We start from the raw sequence: 24,105 nt of genomic DNA, 5'->3' as shown, positions 1-24,105 counted from the left end.
TCTCCCTTCGGTGTTAGCCTCCCCTGCCCCTCCAGGTCTGTATCCCAGCGCCTTGAGGGGCCACCTTTGCAGCGGACTCCAGGGTCTGCAGCCCGCAAAGGTCCCCAAACTGGGGTGAATAGGATGCGAGCTTCTTTGACCTTTCACAGAGTAAGCTCAGCTTTATGCGATTCTCCAATTCCGATCTCCCAACCCCAAGTCTACGCTATCTCACTAGCGAAGGCTGCTTCTTTCATAAAGGCTGTCTGAGATTCTGGCCCTACGCTAAGTGTTTCTCCCAAGCAAGTGGATCAGCAGCTGTTGGAAGTTTCACTAGCCCTGCTTTTTGTTATGAAAAGAATCGAAGCACACAGAGTGACTTAGCACAACTAGGTTTTGAGACCAAGTTTGATTTGACGCCGAGGCCCTTAAATCTCCATTGCTGCTTTTTACTTGGCAATATTAATTCTTATGGAGCAATTACGGTATTATGGGCACTGTGCAAAGTAGTTTTCCAGGTTAGTCTCAGAGGCAAGGCTGCTATTTACCACCTAAGGAATCTTAAACAACTTTTTTAACCTTTTTTTAAAACTCTATTTTCCTGTCTGCAAAACGAGGCTTAAAAAATGTGACTGCTGTGAAGATCAAGAGAATTAATACGTGCAAAGCACTTAGACCACAGACCCGCACGAAGTAAGCGCTGAAAATTTTGCCTTCAGGGAGTCACATCCATTTGTACATCGGTGGGAGAGGTTAAGTAAAAACCCGCTCCAGATGGTACGGGGCTCATCCTGGAGCCCAGACTTGTTTGGGAATTGCATGGATCCAGGCACCTGCTGGGTAGGGGACCTGATTCCCCGGCTCTGCCGCAGAAGGTGCTGAGGTCTGGGGGGCCTGGAAGGATCCGATTCTTAGCCGAACTTCCAGGCTGAGAATCTATGCCTGCGTAAAGGGCCCCGGCATTATGGAGGATCCCCGTGGATCCCGGGCAAAAGCAATGCGTAGGACATCTGTGCCAGAGATTGATTGTCTGACAGGGTCCCTGGCGCGCGCGTGCGCGCGTACACACACACACACACACACACACACACACACACGCATTACCCCACACACACACGCATTGCACGCACACGCGCGAACACATACGCATTGCACAAACACACACACACACACACACACACACACACACACACACACACACACACACACACACACACACACACACATTGCCCGGGACCGCCAGCCCCTGTTCCCCCGCCCGCCGCGCTCCAGGGCGGAGTTTCCTCCTCTGCTTATTGTTCGCAGCCCAGCGCCCGCCAGCCCAGCCGCCGCCCCGCCCGACCCCGCCGCCGCTTTGGGAGGGCTCCTGGGGGAGGGGGCGGAGGCCAGCGCGGACGGGACGGGGCGGGAGTCATCGCAGCAGCGTGCGCGGGGCCGCAGCCGCCCAGTCACCGCCCGGGCCGCAGCCACCTTCCCTCCTCGCTTCTGGCTCCGCGTCCCAGCCCAGCTCTGCGGCAGGCAGGAGGAGCAGCCGGATAGTGACTCCAGAGTTCCCGGCTGTCGCCAGGCCTCCGGGAGCGGCGCCGACTCTCCCGCGGTCCGGACGCCGGACCCTGCGCCAGAGCCGCAGCCACCTGCTCCGAGTCCCCGGGCAAGCACAACCATGCGCCCCACTCTGGCGCTCTCCGCGCTGCTGTTGCTGCAGCTGCTGTTACTGTCGACTCCATCTCTCTCCCAGGATAATGGTGAGTGGATAGCCTCGCGGCTCTGCCCCGACCCTTGGTTATTCCCCTCCGCCCCAAGCCTGGAGAGGCTCCTGGGAGGCCGGCTGCACCGCGTGGTCCGACCGCTTGCAGCCTCTCCCGCGTGGCCGCAGGCAGAGTCCTGACCTTGGCACCATCCACGCCCCCTCCAAATTGGAGAACGCCGTAGGTGCGGGCCAGATCGTGGATGTACCTCTAGTCTTCACTGGTATAGAGTGAGCTGGAGTTGTGAGGTTGTAAAGGGGGTACCTGGTGGGTTCGCTGGAGAAAGGGGGGAAACTCTGGGTTGTTGGAAGGTCCCAGATTCCCGCGGGACCACCAAAGTGCGATTTCTCTTTCTCGTGTTTGGAGCGACCAGGGACTGCATTGCGAGGTCGTTGAAACTAAGCAAAACGACAAGCTAGTTACACAAGCCTGAAACAGATCGCAAACCTTTAGGTGCCCACGCGTGCACCGTGCTTCTTGTCCAAGCGCTTTTTCTTAAGCCTGCTCCGGGACGGGTGGAGTAAGTGCTCCTTTCACGGTCCCAGAGTCTGATTCAGCCGGGACCTTGCCTTCACGATGCCTCAGGACCGGATCCTTTCTCAGAGCATGGCCAGGATGGTGGGCCCCTCCCACCCCTTTGTGTAAACAAGAAACTTCTTTCACAAATGAGGTTTGAGCTGTGTCTTAGTAATACCTCAGGCACCCTTCTCCCATCAGACCCAGCTTGGAGACAGTCCCACTATCTTCTTTCCGAAGGTGGAATGCTACTTTCTGTTTGAGAGGTCAGGCAGTGTTTGCAAACGTAACCAGAGCAGGTGTCCCAAAGTCCCTGCCAAACAGCTGAGAGACTCAGCCCAGGAGAGAGAGGCACGTTTCATAGCCTATCCTTCCTGACCAGGTAGTTGTAGGGAGAAAGTGGCGAGGGGAGGCTTTCCAGGATCAGAAGTACTGGAGTCACCGCCCAGACGGGGAAGGGACTCTGTTGATGTGGGAGTTAGTGTTGGGGGGACTGGATTCTACGGGAGAACAATGAGAAATGGCTGCGTGGTGAGGGCTGTTCCTCAGGGAATGGAGGTTAAAGCCTCTGGGGGTGGCCTGGGACTCCAGCATGGCCTGAAAGGTTAGAGTATTCCACTGGAAGGGCCTGTGTCTCTTGAGGAGGGGTGCAATTCGAGGAAGATGGGAGCAGCTTAGAGGACCCCAGTCTACAGTTGACACAATCAGAAGGGATGACAAGTTTGTGGCCTGCCTTGGCAATTTCATGGTGCATCTTCACACGCAGTCTTTTGGAGGGGGAGCCTCCTAGTACCCTTCAAAAGCCAGATGGACTTTCAACCTGATCCCTGGACATCAAGGCTGCGGTTCTTGTCCGGCACCCGAGAACTGCCTAGGAACCCCATCTGCTGAGAAGCCCTCTCCAGACTCTACCTCAGGCAGGAACAGTTCATCGTCAGAGCTTAACATGTGCCCAGAAACTTGTCCTTGCAAGCAACAACTCTCTTAAGCATCACCGAGCCCCGGATACCCAAACCCCGAAATGTCATTTTTACAGTATGTGGCAATATAGAGAAGTTCTTTGACAGTGTTTGGTGACCAGGAGGAACGGTTACAGCAAACCTGGGATTGGGGTGTAGTGGTTTTACACCTTTCTCTAGGTCAGCTCCCTTAGCGGCTGTCATCAGCCATATCTCCCCCCACCCCCAGCCCCAACCTCAGTCGGTGAGATTCTGTGATGAGATGCAAAACTGGAGGCTTATGGTGAAAGTCTCTGTAACAAAGGAATTATCCGGACCGGTCCCCTCCAGCTTTCCTCCTAAGCTGGTGGCTGGAGCACACCCTAGAGGTAAACAACCTTTATCCTGGGATTCTTTTGGTGCTTTTCCTTTGCCACAGGGCTAGTCAGACCTTTGCACTCCACTTTCCTATCTGTGAAGTAGAATGGAGGGACAGAAGGGGACCGTTCTTTCCACTGCTGTAGATGTCTTGGCTTTCATGGTCCTTGGCTGATGAAAAGGAAGACTGATTTAGTCCTCTTTGGTTGATAGCCGGATGGTGCATAAATCCGGGTCAGGAGAAAGATGGGTTGACCCCATCTCAGACTGGGCCCCACACTTGTGTGCCTGCGGACGAGGTAGTGTACTTTCCAAGCCACAGCTTCCTACTGAAGTGATCGCAGGTTCGCAGGTGCCTGCGGACGAGGTAGTGTACTTTCCAAGCCACAGCTTCCTACTGAAGTGATCGCAGGTTCGCAGGTCGTCTTCATCTGAGCAACGGGAAGGGGAACAGGTTTAACATTGTTGCCAACCCACTAGTATCAGCGGCCCCTGGGTACTGCTGTGAATTGAATGGGTGTATTGGGTGCTTCATGGGCTTGAGCCTCAGGATTCTGCTGCTGTTAGCAATTGGCAGTCGGAATGTGGCTGCTTCCCAGAGACAGGGGGAGGCTGGCTGTCTTAATGAGCCCAGGGTGAGTTGTGAAGAGCTTCCTGGAGTGTTTTCGTATGGAGATTTTTAAATAAAAAAAGGATCTGCAGGGGGTGGGAGAGCTCTCCCTAGGGTCACTAAGCTAGGATGAATTGTAAGGTGTAGGGGAAATGCAGGCTGGGGTGTGGGGGATTGGAGCCACTCTAGGGAGTTTGAGGTAGGCTCTGTGAGGAATTCTATAGGGGAGGGAACCAGCCTCTGGGTTGAAGGGAAGGTTCCAGAAGTGGGGAGGAGACAGGGGTTTTCTGACAGGATTCTTTCTGAGGTATTCATCAACAGAGGTAGCCAGACTGAGAGACAGACTGAGAGTCACTAAAGGCACAGAGACTTCAGGTGGGGTGTGGCCTCCGTCCTCTGGAGGTCACGCTACCTCTGTGGAATGTTAGACTCAGGTGAAGAGAGCCAGAGAGTCTGCCTCTCTTCCTTGGCCCCTCCCTTCACAGAGAGGACACTACCTTTGGAAGCTGAGGGGGAGGGACCATGGGGTTAGGGTCGCCTGGGGAGGAGGCTGTGGAATGGGTTATCTCTTGAGCCTGTGGAACCCTACTGGGCTCCATAGCCTGCTGTGCCTTAGAGAGCCAGAACCTTGTGGTGAGCATGTGCTCCTTGGCTGTTGACCTGAAAGAGAATCGCAGCAGCTTGACTCCTGGGCAAAGATGTCTACATAGTGGACTCCCTGTCCAGTTGTGTAGTAGGAGCCAGTCTCTGCTCCAGCCAATGCTGCCCTCCACAGCCAGAGACATGATGAAGCTGCTCTCTGCTTACCCACCTGAGCTGACCAGGAAACCCAGCAGACCTAGAGCCAGGAGGATTTTCAGCTCTGGGCTCTGTGTCTGAGGCAGGGCAAGGAGCTCAGTTGATACAGTTTACTGTCACAGCCTGTTCCCAGAAACACTATGGGACAAGTCTTTCTGTTGTGTGTCTCATCCACTTGGGAGGCTGTGAAAGATCCAAGGAAGTGTCAGATCTGGGATCATGACTCCCAGGGCCACAGAAGCCTAAGTGTGTTCTTTAAGTGAAGACTTCAAAGCCGGATGTGGTGGAGCATGTCCTTAGTACTGGCATTCAGAAACGAGGGGATTTCTGAGTCCCAGGCCAGCTACATAGTGGCACCATGTCTAAGAAAAAAAAAAAAGAGCAAGCTTTCAAGAAAATAATCTATTCAAAAGATATTTTATGGGATGGGACATGCTTGAACTCTCAGTGTAGCTTTTGGCACTGAATAAACCCAGCATGGTGGCACACATCTATAGATCAAGCACTTGGGAGGCTGACTCGGGGTCACCAGAAGTTGAAAGTCATTGGTTTCATAGGAAACTGGAGGTCAGCCTAGGATACATGAGACCCTGTCCCTAAAAGGAAAACACTGTAAGGAGCTTCTCATTTGCAGTAATACTTGAGATAAGGTTCCTTTAAGTAGCAGCCCACTGCTTATTCAAAGTGGAATCCAGGAACTCAGGGGGAAGCTCACAGGGTAGAATGCTTGCCTAGAATACACAAAGTCCCCAGTACCAGAGAAAGTGAGCGCAGTCTGTAATCCTAGTACTTGGAGGGCATGGGAGGGAGGAAAATAGGAAGGTCTAGGTCAGCCTAGGCTACAGGAGACCCCCGTCTCAAAGTAAAACACGTAAACGACGGAAACCGGTTGCCCAAGGATAGTTTCTATACCATCTCTGCAAAACTGTTCTAAGACAGACTCCAAGGGCCAAGAGCCACCTGCAACTCACCTGCTAGAACACACTTATTTTTCAGACGAGAGAGGTGTAGTCCAAGCAGGAGGGACATTGCCTGCTTCTGTGTGTTCCCAAGGGCCTGGCAAGAGACAAGTGTGTACAAGTGTGTACAACTGACCTCAGCCTTTTTGGTGTCATTTCTCTTCTGGCGTCTGGAGGAATTTAGTGAAGGTCAGTTAATATAGCCTTTAACCAAATCTGTCCCTTCCTGTCTACCATCAAGGCAATTGAAGCTTGCTGTTATCTGGCCAGTCAACGCCAGTCACGGAGCTGGCGGCCTGAGTTGTGATTGTGTATGTCAGTGTCCCCAATGGGCCTGAGAGCTCCTGTGGCATCCACAGCAGCCAGCCAGTACCTGCAATAAACAGGTGGTCAAAGAGGTGCTCACAGGAAAAGCAGCCTCATTGCTAGCTTTCTAAGCCTCAGCTTCCCGAATCTGAGACACAGGCCCACCAATATAGTCACTGTGTTGGCCACTGGGCTGACAGTTCTTTTCCTACTCTCTCAGGCCACACCACCACCCCCTCTCTCTTCCTTTGTACCCTCATCCCCCTCAGGTCAGCCACCTCATACTTCCCTAGGGCCAGGGTGCAGGGTGACACCCCGTCCGCCAATTGTCATAGCCAAAATGCTACATGCTTCAACTCCAAGGGTAGAGAATTGTGAGGAGTGACCGATCTAGGCTTGCATTCTATTCTTTTGAATAGATTAACCATGTTGGGGTGCAGGGAGCCTCCCTCAAGATCCCACATGTCAGTTCAAACCTTGAAACTATCTGATTGGTCAAGTAGACAGGGCAATACTGTGACAAGGCCCAGGCATTCTGTGATCCCTAAGCACACAGCCAATGTCTGAGGAGCTCAAATCCACAGAACTTAACCTGAGCTGCAAGGCTCGCTTTTGAGACTCCCGTCTAACTTGATGCCCCTGCTGCTCTCTGAGAGCATCCCCACTAGTGTCACAGAGTGCTAAAGCTGGGAGAGCACAAGCTTGCCACTGGGTAGCCTCTATTTCTGTCCATTCCAGAGAAGGGAAGTTGAGGCACAAGACTTACAGTCTGTTCGCCACCTAACATTCTTTCCTCAAACATTCTCAGGCTCCTAGCGTCTCACTTCAAGACTTCTTTTATCTTTTAGACAGTTTCACAGAACTCCAGCTGGCCTGGAACTGCCCTGTGTAGCCAAGGAGGGCTTGACTGTCTTATTCTCCTGCCTCCACCTCTATGTATGTATCACCGTGACCAACTGTTTGACACAGTGCTGGAGATTAAATGAAAGGCTTCATGCATGCTAGACAAGCATTCTACCAGCTGACCTATCACACCCTGCCTAAGTGTCACCTTCTCGAGAGAGCTTTCCAGGACATAGAACCTACCCCCTCCCCATTTCCTTGCCCTCCATGCTCTTTCCCATTGCATGCCCCCCCCCCTCCACCGCTAGACCAGCAGTTTTCAACCTGTGGGTCATGACCCTTTAACAGAGGTTGCATATCAAATATCCTGCATATCAGATATTTATATTACCACTCATAACAGTAGCAAAATTACACTTAGGAAGTAGCAACAAAAATAATTTTATGGTGGGGGAGGTCACCACAACAGGAGGAACTGTATTTTAAAGGGTTGAAGCTTTTGGAAGGTTGAGAAACACTGTGCTACACTGTATCATGAGGGCTGAAACATTTGTTAGTACTGTAGCCACAGCCTCTAGAAAAGTCCCTGGCCCATAGTAGATGATCAATAAATGCTTGCCAAGTGAGTGAGTAACGGGCAGAGCTGGTTTGAAGCCTAAAGGTTCATGTACCAACTCTGTACCCTCCACTCCTGACCTGAGTCCAGAATGTGGAGATGGCTGCCAGGAGCTGGCCGTGGATCTTGGAGAAATAGACAAGTGAGCATGAACGGGGAGACTCTGAGGAGGAGAGCCACAGGAGTTCAGTAGCCTCGGGTCTCCTGTGTGGCTGTGTGCTCCTCACCCTAAAAGTCCTTCAGCGGAGACAACATCTAAGACAAGTTACGTTGTTCGCATATTGGAAGTTCAGGGTACTACAATGTTGGTTCTGCCCTCATTAGCTCACAGCCCTACGACCCACAATAGGATCACACCTGTCAGGTAAAAGGGAAGGAATAAGAACACCACTCACTGTAGCTCCTCCTTTGAGGTATCTACCCCAGACTACACATGCACTTTTCCAAGAGCATTTTGCTGAACTGAACTTAATCATATGCTGATATCTAACTGCAAGAGAATCAGGAAAGAGTGCTTTCCTTCGGAAAGAGTAACTTTCATTTGACCAAATATAGCTACTGTTATAAAGAAGCAGAGATGGATACTGAGGTAGGTGCCTGGCAAGTTCCACTGGAGGCCTTGTTTGTGGCTGCCTCAGGCTGCTTGTGGTTCTAGTCAGCCCTCCTTTCCCTGATGCATCAGTTCCCGCTGTGCGGAAGGGAAGGAGAGTTAATTGGTTTCTCCTCGGCCTTAGGCATTGATGCCTCTGACCTCCTGCAGTTTGGAGAGTCTAGGTGTGGGGTAAAAGGGAAAAGAGCCTTTTAAGGAAGAGAAACCAGTTCCCTATCCAGGCTCCCCTGTCCTCAGCTAGGCCACCGAGCCAATTGTCCTGAAATTTCCCGTGAGCTGCAGGGCATCCAGGGGAAGCGTGGAGGAGGACTTGGGTTCCCCCACTGGCCTGGGGATAGGATCGGAATATCTCTGCATGCATGTGCATGAGTAGAGTACACACTCAGACACCCACACCACACCATACCACACCACACCACACTACATCACACCCACCACCTTCATGTTTCCATGGATACATGTATGGGCAGAGGGCAAACATTTTCTCTAGTTCTTTTTTTTTTTTGGTCTTTTTTTTTTGGAGCTGGGGACCGAACCCAGGGCCTTGCGCTTCCTAGGCAAGCGCTCTACCACTGAGCTAAATCCCCAGCCCCGGGCAAACATTTTCTAAGAGTCCCGCACCAAACTGCACCTAGGTGGGCACATCTGTGGCATCAGGAAAACCCGGATTGACAAAATGCCAAAAGACGAGGGGAGCGCCCCCTAGGGTCTTTGTTGGGAGGTGAGAAACAGCTGGAGCCAATGATTGACAAGCCTGGTAGAGGTGCTCTGTGGAGCTACCTAGGGGCTACCAAGAGCAGGGGTGGGTGGGTGGACATATTTGAAAGAAAACTAAGAGTTTACTTATCATTTTCATCTGGGGGCAAGTTTGTGTCTATCCATTGAGCATAACTGCATTTGTGTGTTCTGCCTGGGAGTTCCTTGGAGAAAATGTTTCACTGTCAGGACGAGGTAAATGGAGATATCGTGATACAATGTCCCAGACTTTGGAGTCACAGGCTTGGGATTTAGCCTCCACTTTGCCTCTTACTTGCTGGCCCGTGACCTTGGACTTGCTCCTGGGCCTTGGTTTCCAATCAGCGTAATGAACCCATTCCTTAACTGGTTAAATAGAGTCACGGGAAGTGGTGTGCCAGTCACATGGCAAAGCATAAGTAATATTTTGACTTTATTTATTCCTTTTCTCAAGGACAAACCTAGCCAGTTATGGGGTGTAATTAAATAGATTCTGCTTCTGGCATCTTCCACCCATGGTACCTTCTTTAGGTCAAGCTTTCTCCTTCAAGGCCAAGGTGACTGACTATCTCCTGGCCAGGTTATGTAGGACCACCGTTTGAGGCTTAGTTTCAACCAGATGAGAATGTTCAGAGGAACTTAGCTTAGTAGGTGTTCTGGACTCTAGCCCCACATTCCTGGTTCCCACCCAATGTTTCTCACCTCAGCCCTGGGCAGTGGGTGCTCTCCTCACCTTTAGGTTCTCAGGCTTTCCTGAAGCCACAGGTGTGCTGATCCTGGGAGCCCCCAAGACTGTGGTCTGGGCTCTCATGGCCCCTCTTCTCTACCGGGATCAATGCCTATGTGATTGGCTGATGGTTTCCCTGGGCAGTCCTGCTGCATATCTATCTGCCAGCTCCCTTTTCAGTCCCACCAAGCAACTTCCTTCCTGGTGTCAACCCACCCTACTCAGACTCTGGCATCCTTTTCTAGTGATGCCATCTGCCATCCAAACATGGTGTGGTGTGGGCTTTGGGGCTTCCAGCTCCACATTTTCCTACTCTGGCGATGGGGTGGGGCAGGTAGAGGTGGAAAGAGAGATTTACAAAGCTGCAGGCCTCCTGCTGAGAGCCTGCAGGGGAGGGAAGGGGAGGAGAGGGGAGGAGAAGGGAGGAGAGGGGAGGGAAGGGGAGGGGAGAAAAGGAGATGTTTTCCTACAAAGCAGAGAACCGGGAGAAAGGAAGAAAGTTTAAAGTTCTCACAGATCTGTGTGCCTCAGCACTCCAGTTGGGACACCATTGCATGCCTCAGTTTACCCAAAAGGTAAATCAGGGCTAGCATCATAGGGGGACTGTGTTTGTACTTTCACAGTGCATACAGCAAGCTGCTTACCAAACTGTCTGAGAAGAACACTAGTGGCCCCTCAAGATTTAATAGGCTGGCTCTCAGCAGTGCTTGGTCAGTGAGTTAAATACGTGTCCTATGATTAAAAGGGAAACTATGATGCAAATTTGGAGAAATGCCACCTACTCTTTCCCTTCATTAAGGCTCAGTGCCAGTCAGTCAATCAATCAATCAATCAATCAATCAATCTCCATCCCTTTTTTCATTACCCTCCCCCTTGGTTTTTTGAAACAGGGTTTCTCTTTGTAGCCTTGGGCTGTCCTGGAACTTTCTGTGTAGACCAGGCTGGCCTCAAACTCAGAGATCCCCCTGCCTTTGCCTCTGAGTGCTGGGTCTAAGGTGTGCACCACTGTTGCTGGTTCTAAATACAGTCTCGTGTTTCCATTCCTACTGACCTGACTGTAGCCCAGCACCCCTGATATACTGTAGCATCGAATAGAAAATATCTATTTCTCTTTTAAGAGAACATATATATTACTGGGCATGGTGGCATATGCTTTTCTTTAATTCCAGCATTTGGGAGGAAGAGGCAAGCAGATCTCTTATGAATTTGAGGCCAATCTGGTCTCCATAGTGAGTTCTAGGTTAGCCAAGGTTATATATACAGTGAGACCCTGTCTCAACACACACACACACACACACACACAGAGAGAGAGAGAGAGAGAGAGAGAGAGAGAGAGAGAGAGAGAGAGAGAGAGAGAGCGGGAGGAAGGTGAGACCATATATTTCGTAAAGTACTCAGGCTCCCTCTGTCAGGACGTTTGGGGATAGGCAGTGTCTCCACTTGCCTAGACAGACAGGCTGTCTCCATTATAAGTTCCAGACAATCTGTAAAGACCTGGACCACACTGCAAAATCATCAGTGAAAACACTTTGATCTAGGGATAGCTGGGAAAAGAGAAAATGAACTCCCCAGAGAGCTCTTCCAGAGGATTTCTAGGGAAACCAGGGTTACCAGAGGCCATGCTTATGAAGGTGCTTGAACCAGGTGCATGGGAACAAGTTGAAAAGTCCTGGAGCACTCTCTGGGTGTTAGCCAGGCTTGCTCCTCAGTGGGAAGGATTAGGGGTGGGAGCTGAGGATGCAGTTCAGTTGGTAGAGTGCTTGCCTAGCCCAGAGCCCTAGCTTTGACCTTCGATACCATTTAAGCCCAGCATTGCATCAACTAGGCTGTGAGAGGACCTATACTTGTAATCCCAGCACTGGGGAGGTGGAGACAGGAGGAGCAGACGTTCAAAGTTAACCTTTAACTTCATAGAGTTTGAAGATAGCCGAATCTGCATGAGACCTTGTTTCAAACAAACAAACAAAAACCAAAAACCAAACAAACAGAAACTGGGTTTGTGGACCCTTGTTTCGGGGTTTTTGATCTGTTGAGTTCATTGCTGACTAACAGTTTTCTGGTTGCTCTTGGCTCCACTTTCCCTCCCCTGCCTCCTGCCCGATTCCTGTAACACCTCCCAGGTATCTCAGGTCACAGGTGTCAGAGAGAGGAGGCATTCTGGAGCATGTAGAGCTGCTGTAGAGCTGGTTAAGCAGGGCTGAGGTAAGCCAAACGGTAGCCTGGGGAGCCACTGGCCAGCTTAGCTTCTCTAGCAGCTGCTGCCCCTCATCCCACTAATCCCCCAACAGTGACAAGGAACACCCCTTGCTGAAGCAGGATCAGCCCCCACCCCAGCCTGAGTGCAGTGTGTTCCCTGTCTCTTCTTCCTTGCATTGCTGGGTCACAATCCAACTAGGAGCGCCCCACACTTGCTTTTTGTTGTAAGGCCACCCTGGTTCTGGCTTTGTGGCTTCAGAGGGCTTGCAGGGCTGTAGCTCAGGAGAGGCAGGATATGGGATCCTATTGTCCATTCTCCTTCCCCTGGGCTCCCTGGGGTGGGATGGGGTAGGCGCTTAGGCAGGACAGTTTCTGGGTTTATGCCCTCAAGCTCGGGGAGAACCTGAGAGTTCTGTCCTGTATGCTCACAGAACATTCGTAGTGACAGATTCCAGGACACCTTAGGACAATCACAGGAACGTGCCAGCTACAGCTCTCCCTGGGCCTTCTGTAACTATAGCTATGGCTGCCCATGTGTGCCGCTCGGATATATGTGGCAGAGAGGCATGTTGGCAGGGGGAGTAAGGAGAGGTGGATCATGGGAACTCATGATTGCACTGTGGGGCAGGGAGAAAGAGAAGGCTGGCTTGTAGAAGAGGCCGTTCCTCCTGGACAGCATGAAGTCTCCTGCTGGCCTCGGTTTTCTCATCTGCAAATAAGGAACCAATGGAACAGCTCCTGGGGTGTCTTCAGTTGGCTTCCACTCATCTGACCATTTGACTTCATGTGTGGATACACCCAAGGAGGGGGATCTAGGAACATGTTGTGTTGATACTCTGACCTACTGTGGATGTCTTCAGGGGAGGTGTCTTAAAGGCAGTGGCCTGCTTAGGACAGTCTGGGATGCTGCCAACCCCTGGATCACAGTAGAGGACACAAGTACCTGCCCATAGTGCCATGGAAGCCTCCCTCCTTCTCACTGCAGGTCAGATGAGCCCCTTCCCCTGTCTGTCTAAAAGCTAAACGAGGCAGAAGCTGAGGTTGGCAGCCCAGGGCTATTCATGTTTCAGGGCAAGGATAAATGGCTGTACTAGACCACAGGGTTTCTAGATGGCACAGAAGAGTGACTCTGGCCATCTGTCACAGTCAGAGTCAATTTCTCACTTGTTGGGATGGGATCAAGTGGTACCCAGGGTCCCCTAGCTCTGACATGACCGTGAGAGGCAGAGAAAAAAATGCCAAGGGTAGGTCCCAGAGGTTTGCATTCCTGATACTTCAGCTTCCCTGGGGCCTCTGCGACTCCAGCTATGGCTGCACATGTGTGCTGTGGGGCTGTAGGCAGGGGGAGCAAGGTGAGGTCAATCATCTCTCCACAGGATTGAGCTGTGGTTCAATCCTGGGTGATGGATGAACGTCAAGTGTTGCCAATGAGCTGTGTTCAGAGCTTCATTCCCTGGATTTTATCGAGAATAAAAGGACCTAGCCACTGACTGTGGAGCATTGTAGACTTAGCCACAGCCTGCCCTGAGTGCTCAGTGGCTCCCTGCCTGGCCTCAGCTTACCCAGCCTGAAGGATGGGTATCCATTCCTTTGCCTGGGTAACTCCGGGCATATCAGCCTGTCCCAGTAGGGACCAGACTCAAAGGGATGCTGAGACAAGCTGAGGACCTGCTTGTGCTGTTGGTCAGTCTGGAATGGAGGGATCCTGGTTGGTGTGGAGCTGTCTCTACTTTCCAGGTTCTGGAAAGGGGCAGAACCTTCCCTACCCACCTCAAGGCAAACTTCAAAAGCAAGCTCCAGTGATCTAAGACAGCCAGACCCTTTCCATGACTTGGGAAACTTCAGAAGGAACATTGAATGCAGCTCCGGATTCCTAAGAAAGGTAGAGCTTTAAAATAGCCCCCATCCTGCATATGCATTTGTGTGCATTTATTGTGGTCATGTCCTCCGTGTGATGTCATTAAACCTCGACAGCCTTAGGGGAATGAGCATGTGCCGTCTGGACATCTGCTTCTCAGTGGCTGCCTGGATTCTTGGCTCACATCTTAGGCTGAACCTATAGAAAGTAACCTGTAGTAGACTCCCCAATGAGTTAAGACTTGGTTTTAAAAGGAGCCAGCCCTCGTGGCTTAGCTTAGCCATTGACTTGGTTTGCTCACTCCTCACCCACTCCCACAGAAGACCAGACTTGTGCCCTCTGGTGGGTGGTCGTGCTTCCCCCTCCTGGGTCCGGCTGGGGAGTTGGGTAATGGAATGCTCGCTTTCTTATTTTTTGCTTCAGGATGCATCAGTTGGAGTACGGAAGAAGCCAAGCTTTGGCAAAATGGTTTCCCCAACACCACTCTGCCCCAAGCACAGGGGTGGGGAAGGTGTAACAGTGAGAATTATTCTTCAGCCAGAAGCTCACAGGTGTCTTTCCTGGAAGAGGGACTTGTGCAGCACAGAACACACAAAGCTGGAAAATCTGGGAAGCTACACTTGAGGTCACTTGTGGTCATGACCCCTGGCTTCCACCTGACGAAAGGCAGTCATTCCCAGGGAAGTTCACAGGTTCCATTTCAGAGACGGAACCTGCAATCTAGTTCCCAGAGACACCGTTCCACAGCTGGGAATGCAGGACTTCCCTCTGGCTTCATGCCTTTGTTTGTGTCAGGCCAAGAGTGGAGGCTGGTCCCTGGCAGAGGATTCCAGGGTCCACTTCGAAACTGTACACATCTGGCTATGTTCACGGGACAGGGAGGTGGCGTGGGAATGACACTGCGCCACCCCCTCAGAAAAATATTTCCCGAGGTTGTTTTTGACTGCACTGTGAGGGGAAGAGTGCCAAATGCACACGCGCTGTGACTCTGGAAGTGTGAGTTTGCCCAGGATCGAGTCCTAGGCGCTCTGCTGGGAGGAGCCAACACCACAAGGGGCCAATACCAAAGTGAACGAGTGTTGCTGAAGGAGAAGTGTAGCCCTCTCGTCCCCCTAGGTTGCCCTGGGTTCCAGTCCAGCTTCCTCACATGGCTGGGAGACTAGTCCCACCTAGCCACCCAAGCCAGTAGTCTGCTTCTCCTCACGTATAAGGGAAACAAAGTAGTTAAAGCAATGGCCTGGTTGGTGTAGATAGGCTGTGTCTGGCCAATATGTGAGCGCTTTAGTAAATAAACCTTGATGGTTAAGTTTAAGAGGTAGGCTTTGTTTTGTTTTGTTTTGTTTTGTTTTTGAGATAAGATTATTTCTTCTGCATAAAAAAAGTCCTAGCTGTCCTAGAACTTGTTCCGTAGACCAAGTTGGCCTCAAACTCAGAGATCTGCCTATCTCTGCCTCCTGAGTGAGTGCTGGGACTAAAGGTGTGCCAGCATTGCCTGGCAAGAGGTAGAGAGGCGTTATAATAGGGGGATGAATGGAAAATTGCACTGAGAGAAAGACAGAGAGAGAGACAGAGAGCAGACTCACAGAGACAAAGAGACAGAGACACAGAGACAAAGACAGAGAGACAAACAGCATATCCACACCTCTGACTTGGTGTCTCTGTGGTCACAGGTATATCAAGACATACATTGTCTAGACTGGGCCAAGCACTGGTATCCCCAGTCCACCATAGGGTGTTGGATCCTGTCTGGCTCCCCTTGCCTGCAGTCTCTGAGCATTTGAGACTCTTTTGTTGCTTTCTTCAAGGTATATGCTTGTTTCTCTCTCTCTCTCTCTCTCTCTCTCTCTCTCTCTCTCTCTCTCTCTCTCTCTCTCTCTCGTATGCTCATTTTGACCCATGGTTGTCAGACAGGAAATCCAGGTCCTGGGAGACCCTGCTCACATAAATCTCAGGCCTTCCCTTGTTCTCTCTGTGGTGCCCGTTGAAACTGCTATGACAGGGTGAAGGGCTCCTTTGGGAAACACTTTTCCAGGAGCCGTCTTCTATTGTGGCTTCGTCCAGCAACCTGTGTTGGCAGGTGGGAGGGAGGGCAAGGCAGCTGGGCCTCACCTCTGTCCCTGCCCACCACTGGCAGTGGGCAGGCTGCCCCTGGGCACCTTGCCCAGACCGACTGACTGGGATTCACATGGCCAGCCACAGGCCAGGAGATTAGGAGGCCCTGTGAGGGTGCTGTTGAAGGACACTAATGGCTGGCTCATTCCTCCTCAGGAAGATCCAGCCCCTTCCCTTCTCTGGGCAGGCTGGCATCCTTAGACGAGGCTTCCAGTAGAGATAGAGCAACCGTGACTGGCAGGGAAGCAGAGGCAGGGGGAAGAACCAGAGGGAGCAGCCGTGGGCAGCTCTCAGCAGCAGGGCAGAGCTGAGCACAGGATGGCATTCCAGGCTCTCTTCTTACCCTCCTCTCTGAGTCACAGAATGTTCCTAAGATTCCTGCTGAGGGCTCAAGGGTAGAGCTGGAGTAAGATTGGGGCCTTGACCTCCCTGGAGAAGCACCAAGTGGGTGGGATATTGCTCACACTGGGCCTCTCCAAGTTTTATCAGAGAAGATGGGAGAGATCACTCAGCTGTGACCTTAGCTGGCTGGGCCCCTTCCCCTTCAGCCTCATGTGGAAACTGAGGGTTGCTCAGCTTCCGAATGAGCCTTAGAGCAGGATGCTGGCTCTAGAGAACTCTGTCTCTGTCCCACCACTGATAGCCAGAGGCTGTTGGGGCAGAGCTGAGTGGGGTGGCCACGTAGAGAAGACCCGACTCGGGCTGGGGTACATGGGAATGGGAGCCCCTGGTACGATTCTTCTATCCCTGCTCTGCAGGACCTCAGCAACGGGCTCTTCCAGTCCTGTCACTGGGCTGCCTGAAGTGCACACAGAAGTTCATGGGAATGGCCTGCAATGTATGTTGTACTGCCGTTCATAATGGCCTAAAGTAAGCTGGGATGGCGGAGTCCACCAGCAGCAGTAGGGCTGTTCCAAGCAGGTCCACGCACCAATTAAAAGTGGAAAGCAGAGAAAGACTTTACTGTGGCCACACTGTAAAAGTCCAGCAAATGCCCAAGTCCATCTTTGGGGTCCTGAAGTGAAGGGCCAAAGATGGACACATCTAAGAAGTGCTGGTCAGGGTGTAGTCCTGCCCACCACTGACTGAAACTAGGCTTCGGCATCCAGCAAGATGCTCTCTAACAAGTTACTGAACTATGAGACATCTCCCTGGGAAACTAGTTCTCCCTCTGGCTGCTGACTTGTCTTTCTCCCAGCATGAACTCCCTGGGGAAATGTCCACTTCTTCGGGGTCCATTGTTTGAAACATCTGATGGATTAAGAGACAAGTATGTCTTTAAATTATCTTAATTTCTGTCAGACCCAGTACAGGATACAAACAAATAAGGAATGGGTGTACTTGCCCTGTGAAACAATATGAGGAGAGTTAACAATCACAAACCATGAAGTGCCAAGTGGTAGGGGTGGTGGTGGCGGTGGTGGTGGTGGTGATGATGGTGGTGGTGGTGATGGTGGTGGTGGTGGTGATGATGGTGGTGGTGGTGATGATGGTGGTGGTGGTAGTGGGATGATGGTGGTGATGGTGATGATTGTGATGGTGGTGGTGGTAGTGATGGTGGTGGTGGTGGTAGTGATGGTGATGGTGGTGGTGATGGAAAATTCAAAAAGGCACAATGGGGCTGCAGATACAGTTTGGTCACAAAGTGCTTCACTAACATGTGTGACACCCTGGGTTCAATTATTAGCACCTCCTGCTTTGGGAGACAGATAGAGAAGACAGTGCAGACTTAAATAAAGGTCCAATTTTTTTTTTTAAATTTAGAGAATACTTTATTAGTTTTTGTAATCAAACCCACGTAGATAAGACCTTACATATTTAATACAGTGTGTTACCCCTGTACAAATGGAAAAAACTTAAGTTCAACATTTCTAGACCAATATGGCTGTTAATTTCTGTACAGTGCCAACTCAACACAGTAAACGGGGATACTTTTTTCCAAAGTTGACAGCACAGCTAAAGTTTCAAAAAATTCAAATTATATATCTGTATATATATTATATTTATATAAAAAGACCAATAATAGTAGTGTGTTATGCATCAACAGCAGCAACAGCTTTTCCAGGTTCTGCAGTCATCTGAACAAAACTGTAGAGACATCCAGCACACTCCATTAAAAAAAAAAAAAAAAGTAAAAAAACAAAACCCGAGAAAACAGCACAGTTCTGTTACTCTTGTGGTACCTGGCACCATTTTTTTTTTAAATTAGCTTCTCAATCATCATCTGGAAAGAAAACATTCTGAGCAACATCATTAAAAACAGCTCTGCTAAAGCACGGTCACTACTACGTATCATAAAGCAGGTACAAGCTATTTTACATCCACAGAGGTATGATACAGTACTGTCCTACATCTATAATACTAGAGGATACAATTTAAAAGGCATTATTTGAGACTTGATTCTACTTTTCCAGCAGAGGGCCCAAAGGATGGTGTGACACAGCTTTGTAAAGAAACATACTCTAGACAGGATTTCCTTTCACTAGTGGCACAGTTCTAAGGATTCATTCTCTCCATGAATGTCAGCTAAAACCGTTATTAAAAAAATGAAATATCCCTAGAACAAAACCTTATAACCACCGGATTCACATGAAGATGACCTAGTGGAGACAAGCTGGACCTCACCTTACCAACAAGCTATCAAATCTGTTATGTTTAAACAGTGAGACCTCCAAGGAAGGAGATGCCAAGTAGTGCTTCAAAGCTTCGGACCACAATCAAACACAGCATCCTTTTCAACAGAAGCAGAAGCTCAAGGGTGCTGACATCAACATTTAATCATCTCCTCACTCATCCAGGAAGAAGGGGAGATCAGTTACTACTGTACTTTATTGTGTTCAACCAAATCACCATGTTACAAAAATAGCAAGCTGCCATAATAAAAAATAAGGCTCCTCTATCCAGCACCAGATAGCATCATTTTACTTTCCAGCCTAGAAATTGCACACTTGTATATAAACCAACCGAAGATGAGGATTGAGAGTTCATCTTAGTGGATTTTTCCTTTGATGAATATGAAGTGTCCTTCCTTATCTTTTTTGATGACTTTTAATTGAAAATTGATTTTATTTGATATTAGAATGGCTACTCCAGCTTGCTTCTTCTGACCATTTGCTTGGAAAGTTGTTTTCCAGCCTTTCACTCTGAGGTAGTGTCTGTCTTTGTCTCTGAGGTGTGTTTCCTGTAGGCAGCAGAATGCAGGGTCCTCATTGCGTATCCAGTTTGTTAATCTATGTCTTTTTATTGGGGAGTTGAGGCCATTGATGTTGAGAGATATTAAGGAATAGTGATTATTGCTTCCTGTTATATTCATATTTGGATGTGAGGTTATGTTTGTGTGCTTTTAGGTCCAATTTTTATAGTCTTTTTGAGATGTATCTGTCCTTTTTAATCCCCCCTCTCTTCGTGTGTGTGTGTGTGTGTGTGTGTGTGTGTGTGTGTGTGTATGTACGCGTACGCATGTTCATGTGACTGAGTGTCGATATGCCAAGGTATGAACCCCATCTATCCCAAGTCTATCATGTTGTTGTTGGGCAGTGAGGCACATCCTGCTGCACACTCAGCTGCACACCCTTCTATGCTGTGTTCCTAGTAGTCCTAGGAACAGAGTCTCTTAGAGGCAGCTCCCCTAGCCACCAAGCGAGGAAGTGTCACAGGCCCATTATAGGACAGCCAGGTCAAGTGGATCACTTCTTGGTCAGTCAAGCCTCTCTTCCCCAAATTGTCTACTGGAGTCAAATCTCCATCTTGGTCACCTGGATGTGTCTTGGTTGGGGTTCTCATGAACATGGGAGAAATAAGAATTTGGCCTGGCAAGAAATTCCGGCACATAGGCGGACTCTGCCTGTGGTGGGAGATTAATGTGTGGAGGGAGCCTTCTGACTGGTGGGTTCGAGAGCACACTAGGGTTGGGAGGGCTGCCGCAGATGTGAGGATGACCTCCCAGAACCAGCCAGGTCTACATGACTGAAGTTCGGCTGACAGTTAGTTCCTAGTAATTAACATGAAATAGAAAACTAGAAAGCCAAGCACCTCAATGGGACAGGTTTTTTTTAAATGTATTCTTCTTTCATACAACACATCTTGAGCATAAATTCCCCTCGCTCTACTCCTCCAAGTCCCTTCCCCCATCGTGCCTCTTCCCCAGATCCACTGCTCCTCCATTTCCCTTCAGAAAGGAACAGACCTCACAGACATTAGGTAGAGCTTAGTGAACTCCTCCAAATAGAGAGAGAGGAAAGGGTTGTAGGAGCCAAAGGGGTCGAGGTCACCAGGAGAACACAGCCCACAGAATCAACTAAGCAGGACTCACAGCGGCTCACAGAGACAGATTTGGCAATCACGGTGACTGCATGGGTCTGCACTAAGTGCTCTGTACATGCCGTAGTTGTTTGGCTTACGGGACTCCGAACGTTGGCAGTGGGGGTGTCTCTGACTCTTCTGCCTGCTCTGAGGACTCTTCCTCCTACTGGGTTGCCTTGTCCAGCCTTGATATGCGTGGGGCAGTTTTTAAATTGAGGAGGAAGAGGCTATTGTGAGGCTTCCCTGGGACCCACACCACCAGGCTCCAGGCACCTATTCTGGTGGGAAGGGAAGCGGAAGGCAAGTTGGGTGGAGCGGTGGCTGACCGTACCCAGCTGGCACTGATAGTCCCTCGAGAGCCAGGATGTATGGCCCCTGTTGGCAAGACCCTGGAATACGTTAGGTGTCTACTAGGGCAGAGTACCATGTGGGTGGCAGGGCTGCAAGGTGGATGGGCATGGTCCCTCCCCTATAAGCAGTAGGGAGTGTTGTTGTTGGTAACAGCCATTCAGAGGGCAAGAATCCTACAAGGTCCCATCACAACACCAATCATCTGGGTCTGTTGCTGAGCTGTATAGAACTTTAGGTCTGTAAATTAATTTCTACATTTCCCTTTTTTGGGGGGAGGGTTAGGTAACAGGTTGGTTGTTTTCTCAGGGGTTGAGTGTATTTTCTCTGTTTGTATGTGAGGCCTTGGCTCTGCTTCTAATAGCAGGCTTACAAGTGACACTGAGAGGCTCTAGGGAAACCATAGAGCTGGATTTGTAGCTGGATGAAAGCAGAAGCTTCAATCCCCACCCCCACATCAAAGGTCTGCCAATAGGCATTTGTCTGTATGCGGTTGTAAATAAAGTTTTATTGGAATACATCCATGCTTAATTAATTTACAATATCATCCCTGATTGCCTTTGGGCTCACTCTGGGCAGAGTTCAGTGTTTGTGAGAAAGACTTTGGGACTCACCGGAACCTTTGTTCTCCTCCTTTGCATATTACTGTGTCACAGTGGCTTAGTCCCTCATCTGGGACCCTGCTTGACAGCCAACGCTGTCCCCCTACCGTTGTTCACTTGTCTGCTTCCAGAAGCACTGGAGGGGAAGCACTGTGGGTCTACACAAGCCTGAGCCTCCCTCCACTTGCTAAGGGCCGTGCAGAGGTGAGGGGTGAAGGCAGAGGTGGTCACAGCTCTGTAGCGGGAAATAGGGACCAAACTGAGGACTTGGAGATGCTCGCCTGCAGGCATGGGGGCACAGCTCATGGTAGTTGAGCCTTGTGACCCCACTGTTCTGTGTACTTAAAGCTAAGAGGTATCATTCTGCCCTTCCTGCCCACTGCTCACTTAAATACAATGGGAAAAAATGGAACGTGGACAATTGCCTGGCCACACAGCTACTGTGGAGACTTAAGTCAGACGGTTGGGCTCCTTCCTACCCTCTTCCTCTGCTTTAGTCTCAGTGGGACCAAGTATAGATGTGTGGCCTATAGGAGCCGGGGTATCCTGCAAAGGAAAAACTGAGCAGGCCCATGTGGGAAGCTAAATAGAGCAGTGGAGAAACCACGCCAGGACATGGGCCACGTTTTCCGTGGTAGACAGAGTGTCCCCTCAAAAGACAAAAGAGCGTAATTACTGCTTGATTTGGACATTACTGGCGTGATAGTTAAGGTTTTTGAGATGAGATGGATCGGGTGTGGGTGGGCTCTACATCCAGCCGCAGTTGTCTCACCGAGAACCAGAGAAGGTGGCCCTCAAAGCCAAGCGGAGGATGGCGTTGCTGGGAGCTGCAGTGAAAGGGTGATGCCAGAGAACCTCCAGGATTCATGCAGACACTGATTTAAGACTTTACTCTTCCAGACTGAATATGCTCCAATATCACTCCCATATGTTTCTGCCTCTCAGAACCAGGCTGTAAATCAGGGACTCAGGGAAAAACGGGCCCTAGAGAGGGGGAGGGGAGAACTCAGACAGACCCCAGTTGCCTCCCCCTAGGTCCTTCTGGGAAGCTAGGGTCTCTTGGAGTGGATGTCCCTTTGAGCGTCAGAGCAGGCAGCCCTTGAAGCCTTGCCTCCAGGGAGGCCCAGAGCAAGCCTTCTGTGGTGGCTATGTGCGTGACTCTGAAGCCCCGGGAAAAGCTGACTTTACCTGTGTATTGCACTGTGCGTTTGCAGCATTACACAGCTCCATACCAGGAAATTACTCATATTCTGTGGGACCTTGGAAACTGTCTGTGTTTCACAGTGCCTGGGTCTCAGGGTCAGAGGCTAGGGGCAGGGTCTATGTCTCCATCTGTAGCGTGTGCTCTTAGATCCCATTAAGCCAAGGAGGGCTGCCTCAGGTCCAGCTTGGTTTCTGTTCTCTGTCCTTTCTCATTTCTCTGGAGGTGACAGCTTGGAGTGTGAGCTGTGGCTGAAGGAAGGAGAGGCCAGGCGAGTGTCCGGGTGGAGTCCAGTCTTGCTGCCTTCCTGCCTGCCTTCCACACGCCCTCTTCCTGGGGCATTCTTTCCAGTTTCCTTTTCTGCTATTAATAGTGGAGTCAGTCCCAGGTCTGGGAGCAGCCAGGAACAGGAGGAAGTCAGCCCTTATAGAAGGTTTAAGCAGCACCCACCTCTCCCTGGGGAGGAGGCTGAAAGGGCCTTCTCTTGTCCATCCTCTACCCTGCTGGGGCAACTACTCCAGGCTGAGGTAACCTTCCCGCCCAGCAGGTATCTGCCAATCTCTGCCCTGTTCTCCATCCCTTCCATATCTGGGCATCCTCTCAGATAAGCAGGGAAACAGTCTCTGGCCCATTTGCCAACCCTTTTCCATCTGCGTTTCATTCAGCCATTTCCCTTCCACACCTCGAATCTCAGCACCAGCCCTGAGTAGAATGCTGCCCCTCTGTCCCAACTCATTTGCAGAGCCATCCTTTGGTACCTGCAGGAGGTTGGTGCTAGGACGGACCCTTTCCTTCCCCCACTTGGTGCAGTTGCTTAGTACACGGCATAGCCTTTGCATACAGCCTGCATAGACCCTTCTATGCTTTTCAAGTCTCCTAGACCCAGGGATCTTTATGGTGCACCATTCACTGGGGTTGCAAGTTCGCCTGTTTTCTTTTTCTTTAGATTTATTTTATGTGTCTGCTTGTATGAGCATCATGTGCATTTCTGGTGCCCGCGGAGGTCAGACCTGGAGTTATATAGATGGTTGCGAGACTCCTTATATGAGTGCTGGGAACTGAACCCAGGTCCATTGCAAGGGCAACTAGAGTTCTTAACCACTGGGCTGTCTCCAAGCCCACTGTGTCTCTAGGGAGGGCTGACCATGCACCCACATCACTCACAGAGATTGAGCTCTACAAACCATCTTCTTCTTTGGCCACCCTGGGTTCACAGGTCCTCCATCACAGCCCCCTGCTCTCCCCTTTCCAGGTTGTCCTTGCCTTCTGCTTTCTCTCCCAGCTTCTAAGCAACTGACCCCTGCCGGAGCAGAGGCACACAGCTGACTCGGTTCATTTTAACATTCACGAATTGTGCTTTACTTTGCCCCCGAATGCTACCCAACGATCACATCTTATTTGTCTAGTGTAACGTTTCTGAAAGTGGTCCTCTGACGAGCTGCATCCGACAGTGGGAATCCGAGAAACGGGCAGGTTGTCATACTACAGTCTATTTCTCCCAGAGCTGTGTAAGCACTGGAGCTTTGCAAACCCTCGTGGAGTTTTGATGCTGGTTGGGGCTTGAGAACCACTCTGGTAACAGGTTCTTGTTTGTTATTTCCAATGGGAATTTCTTATTTATTTGTTTATGCACTTATTTACTTATTTACTTAGAGACAGGGTTTCTCTGTGTACCTGTCCTGGAACTCACCTTGCAGATCAGCCTGGCCTCGAACTCAGATCT

General features: G+C 50.4%; 1 protein-coding gene and 1 long non-coding RNA gene across 2 annotated transcripts in view; both read left to right on the top strand.

Annotated features, from left to right (window-relative positions):
• The first annotated feature begins 1,496 nt into the window (after positions 1-1,496).
• Positions 1,497-24,105, top strand: part of Podxl (podocalyxin-like) — a 46,698-nt gene continuing 24,089 nt past the window's right edge. The window contains 1 exon segment of the mRNA NM_138848.1: positions 1,497-1,724. Coding sequence (NP_620203.1) covers positions 1,643-1,724 — 82 coding nt within the window. The 5' untranslated portion in view covers positions 1,497-1,642.
• LOC134486572 (uncharacterized) lies at positions 1,731-21,096 on the top strand. Its single transcript, XR_010065780.1, has 2 exons — positions 1,731-3,911; positions 3,980-21,096. It is a non-coding gene; the product is annotated as an uncharacterized LOC134486572 (long non-coding RNA).

This window comes from Rattus norvegicus, chromosome 4, assembly GCF_036323735.1.
Source record: "Rattus norvegicus strain BN/NHsdMcwi chromosome 4, GRCr8, whole genome shotgun sequence".
NCBI lineage: Eukaryota > Metazoa > Chordata > Mammalia > Rodentia > Muridae > Rattus > Rattus norvegicus.
This window is presented reverse-complemented; position numbering and strand designations above follow the sequence as displayed.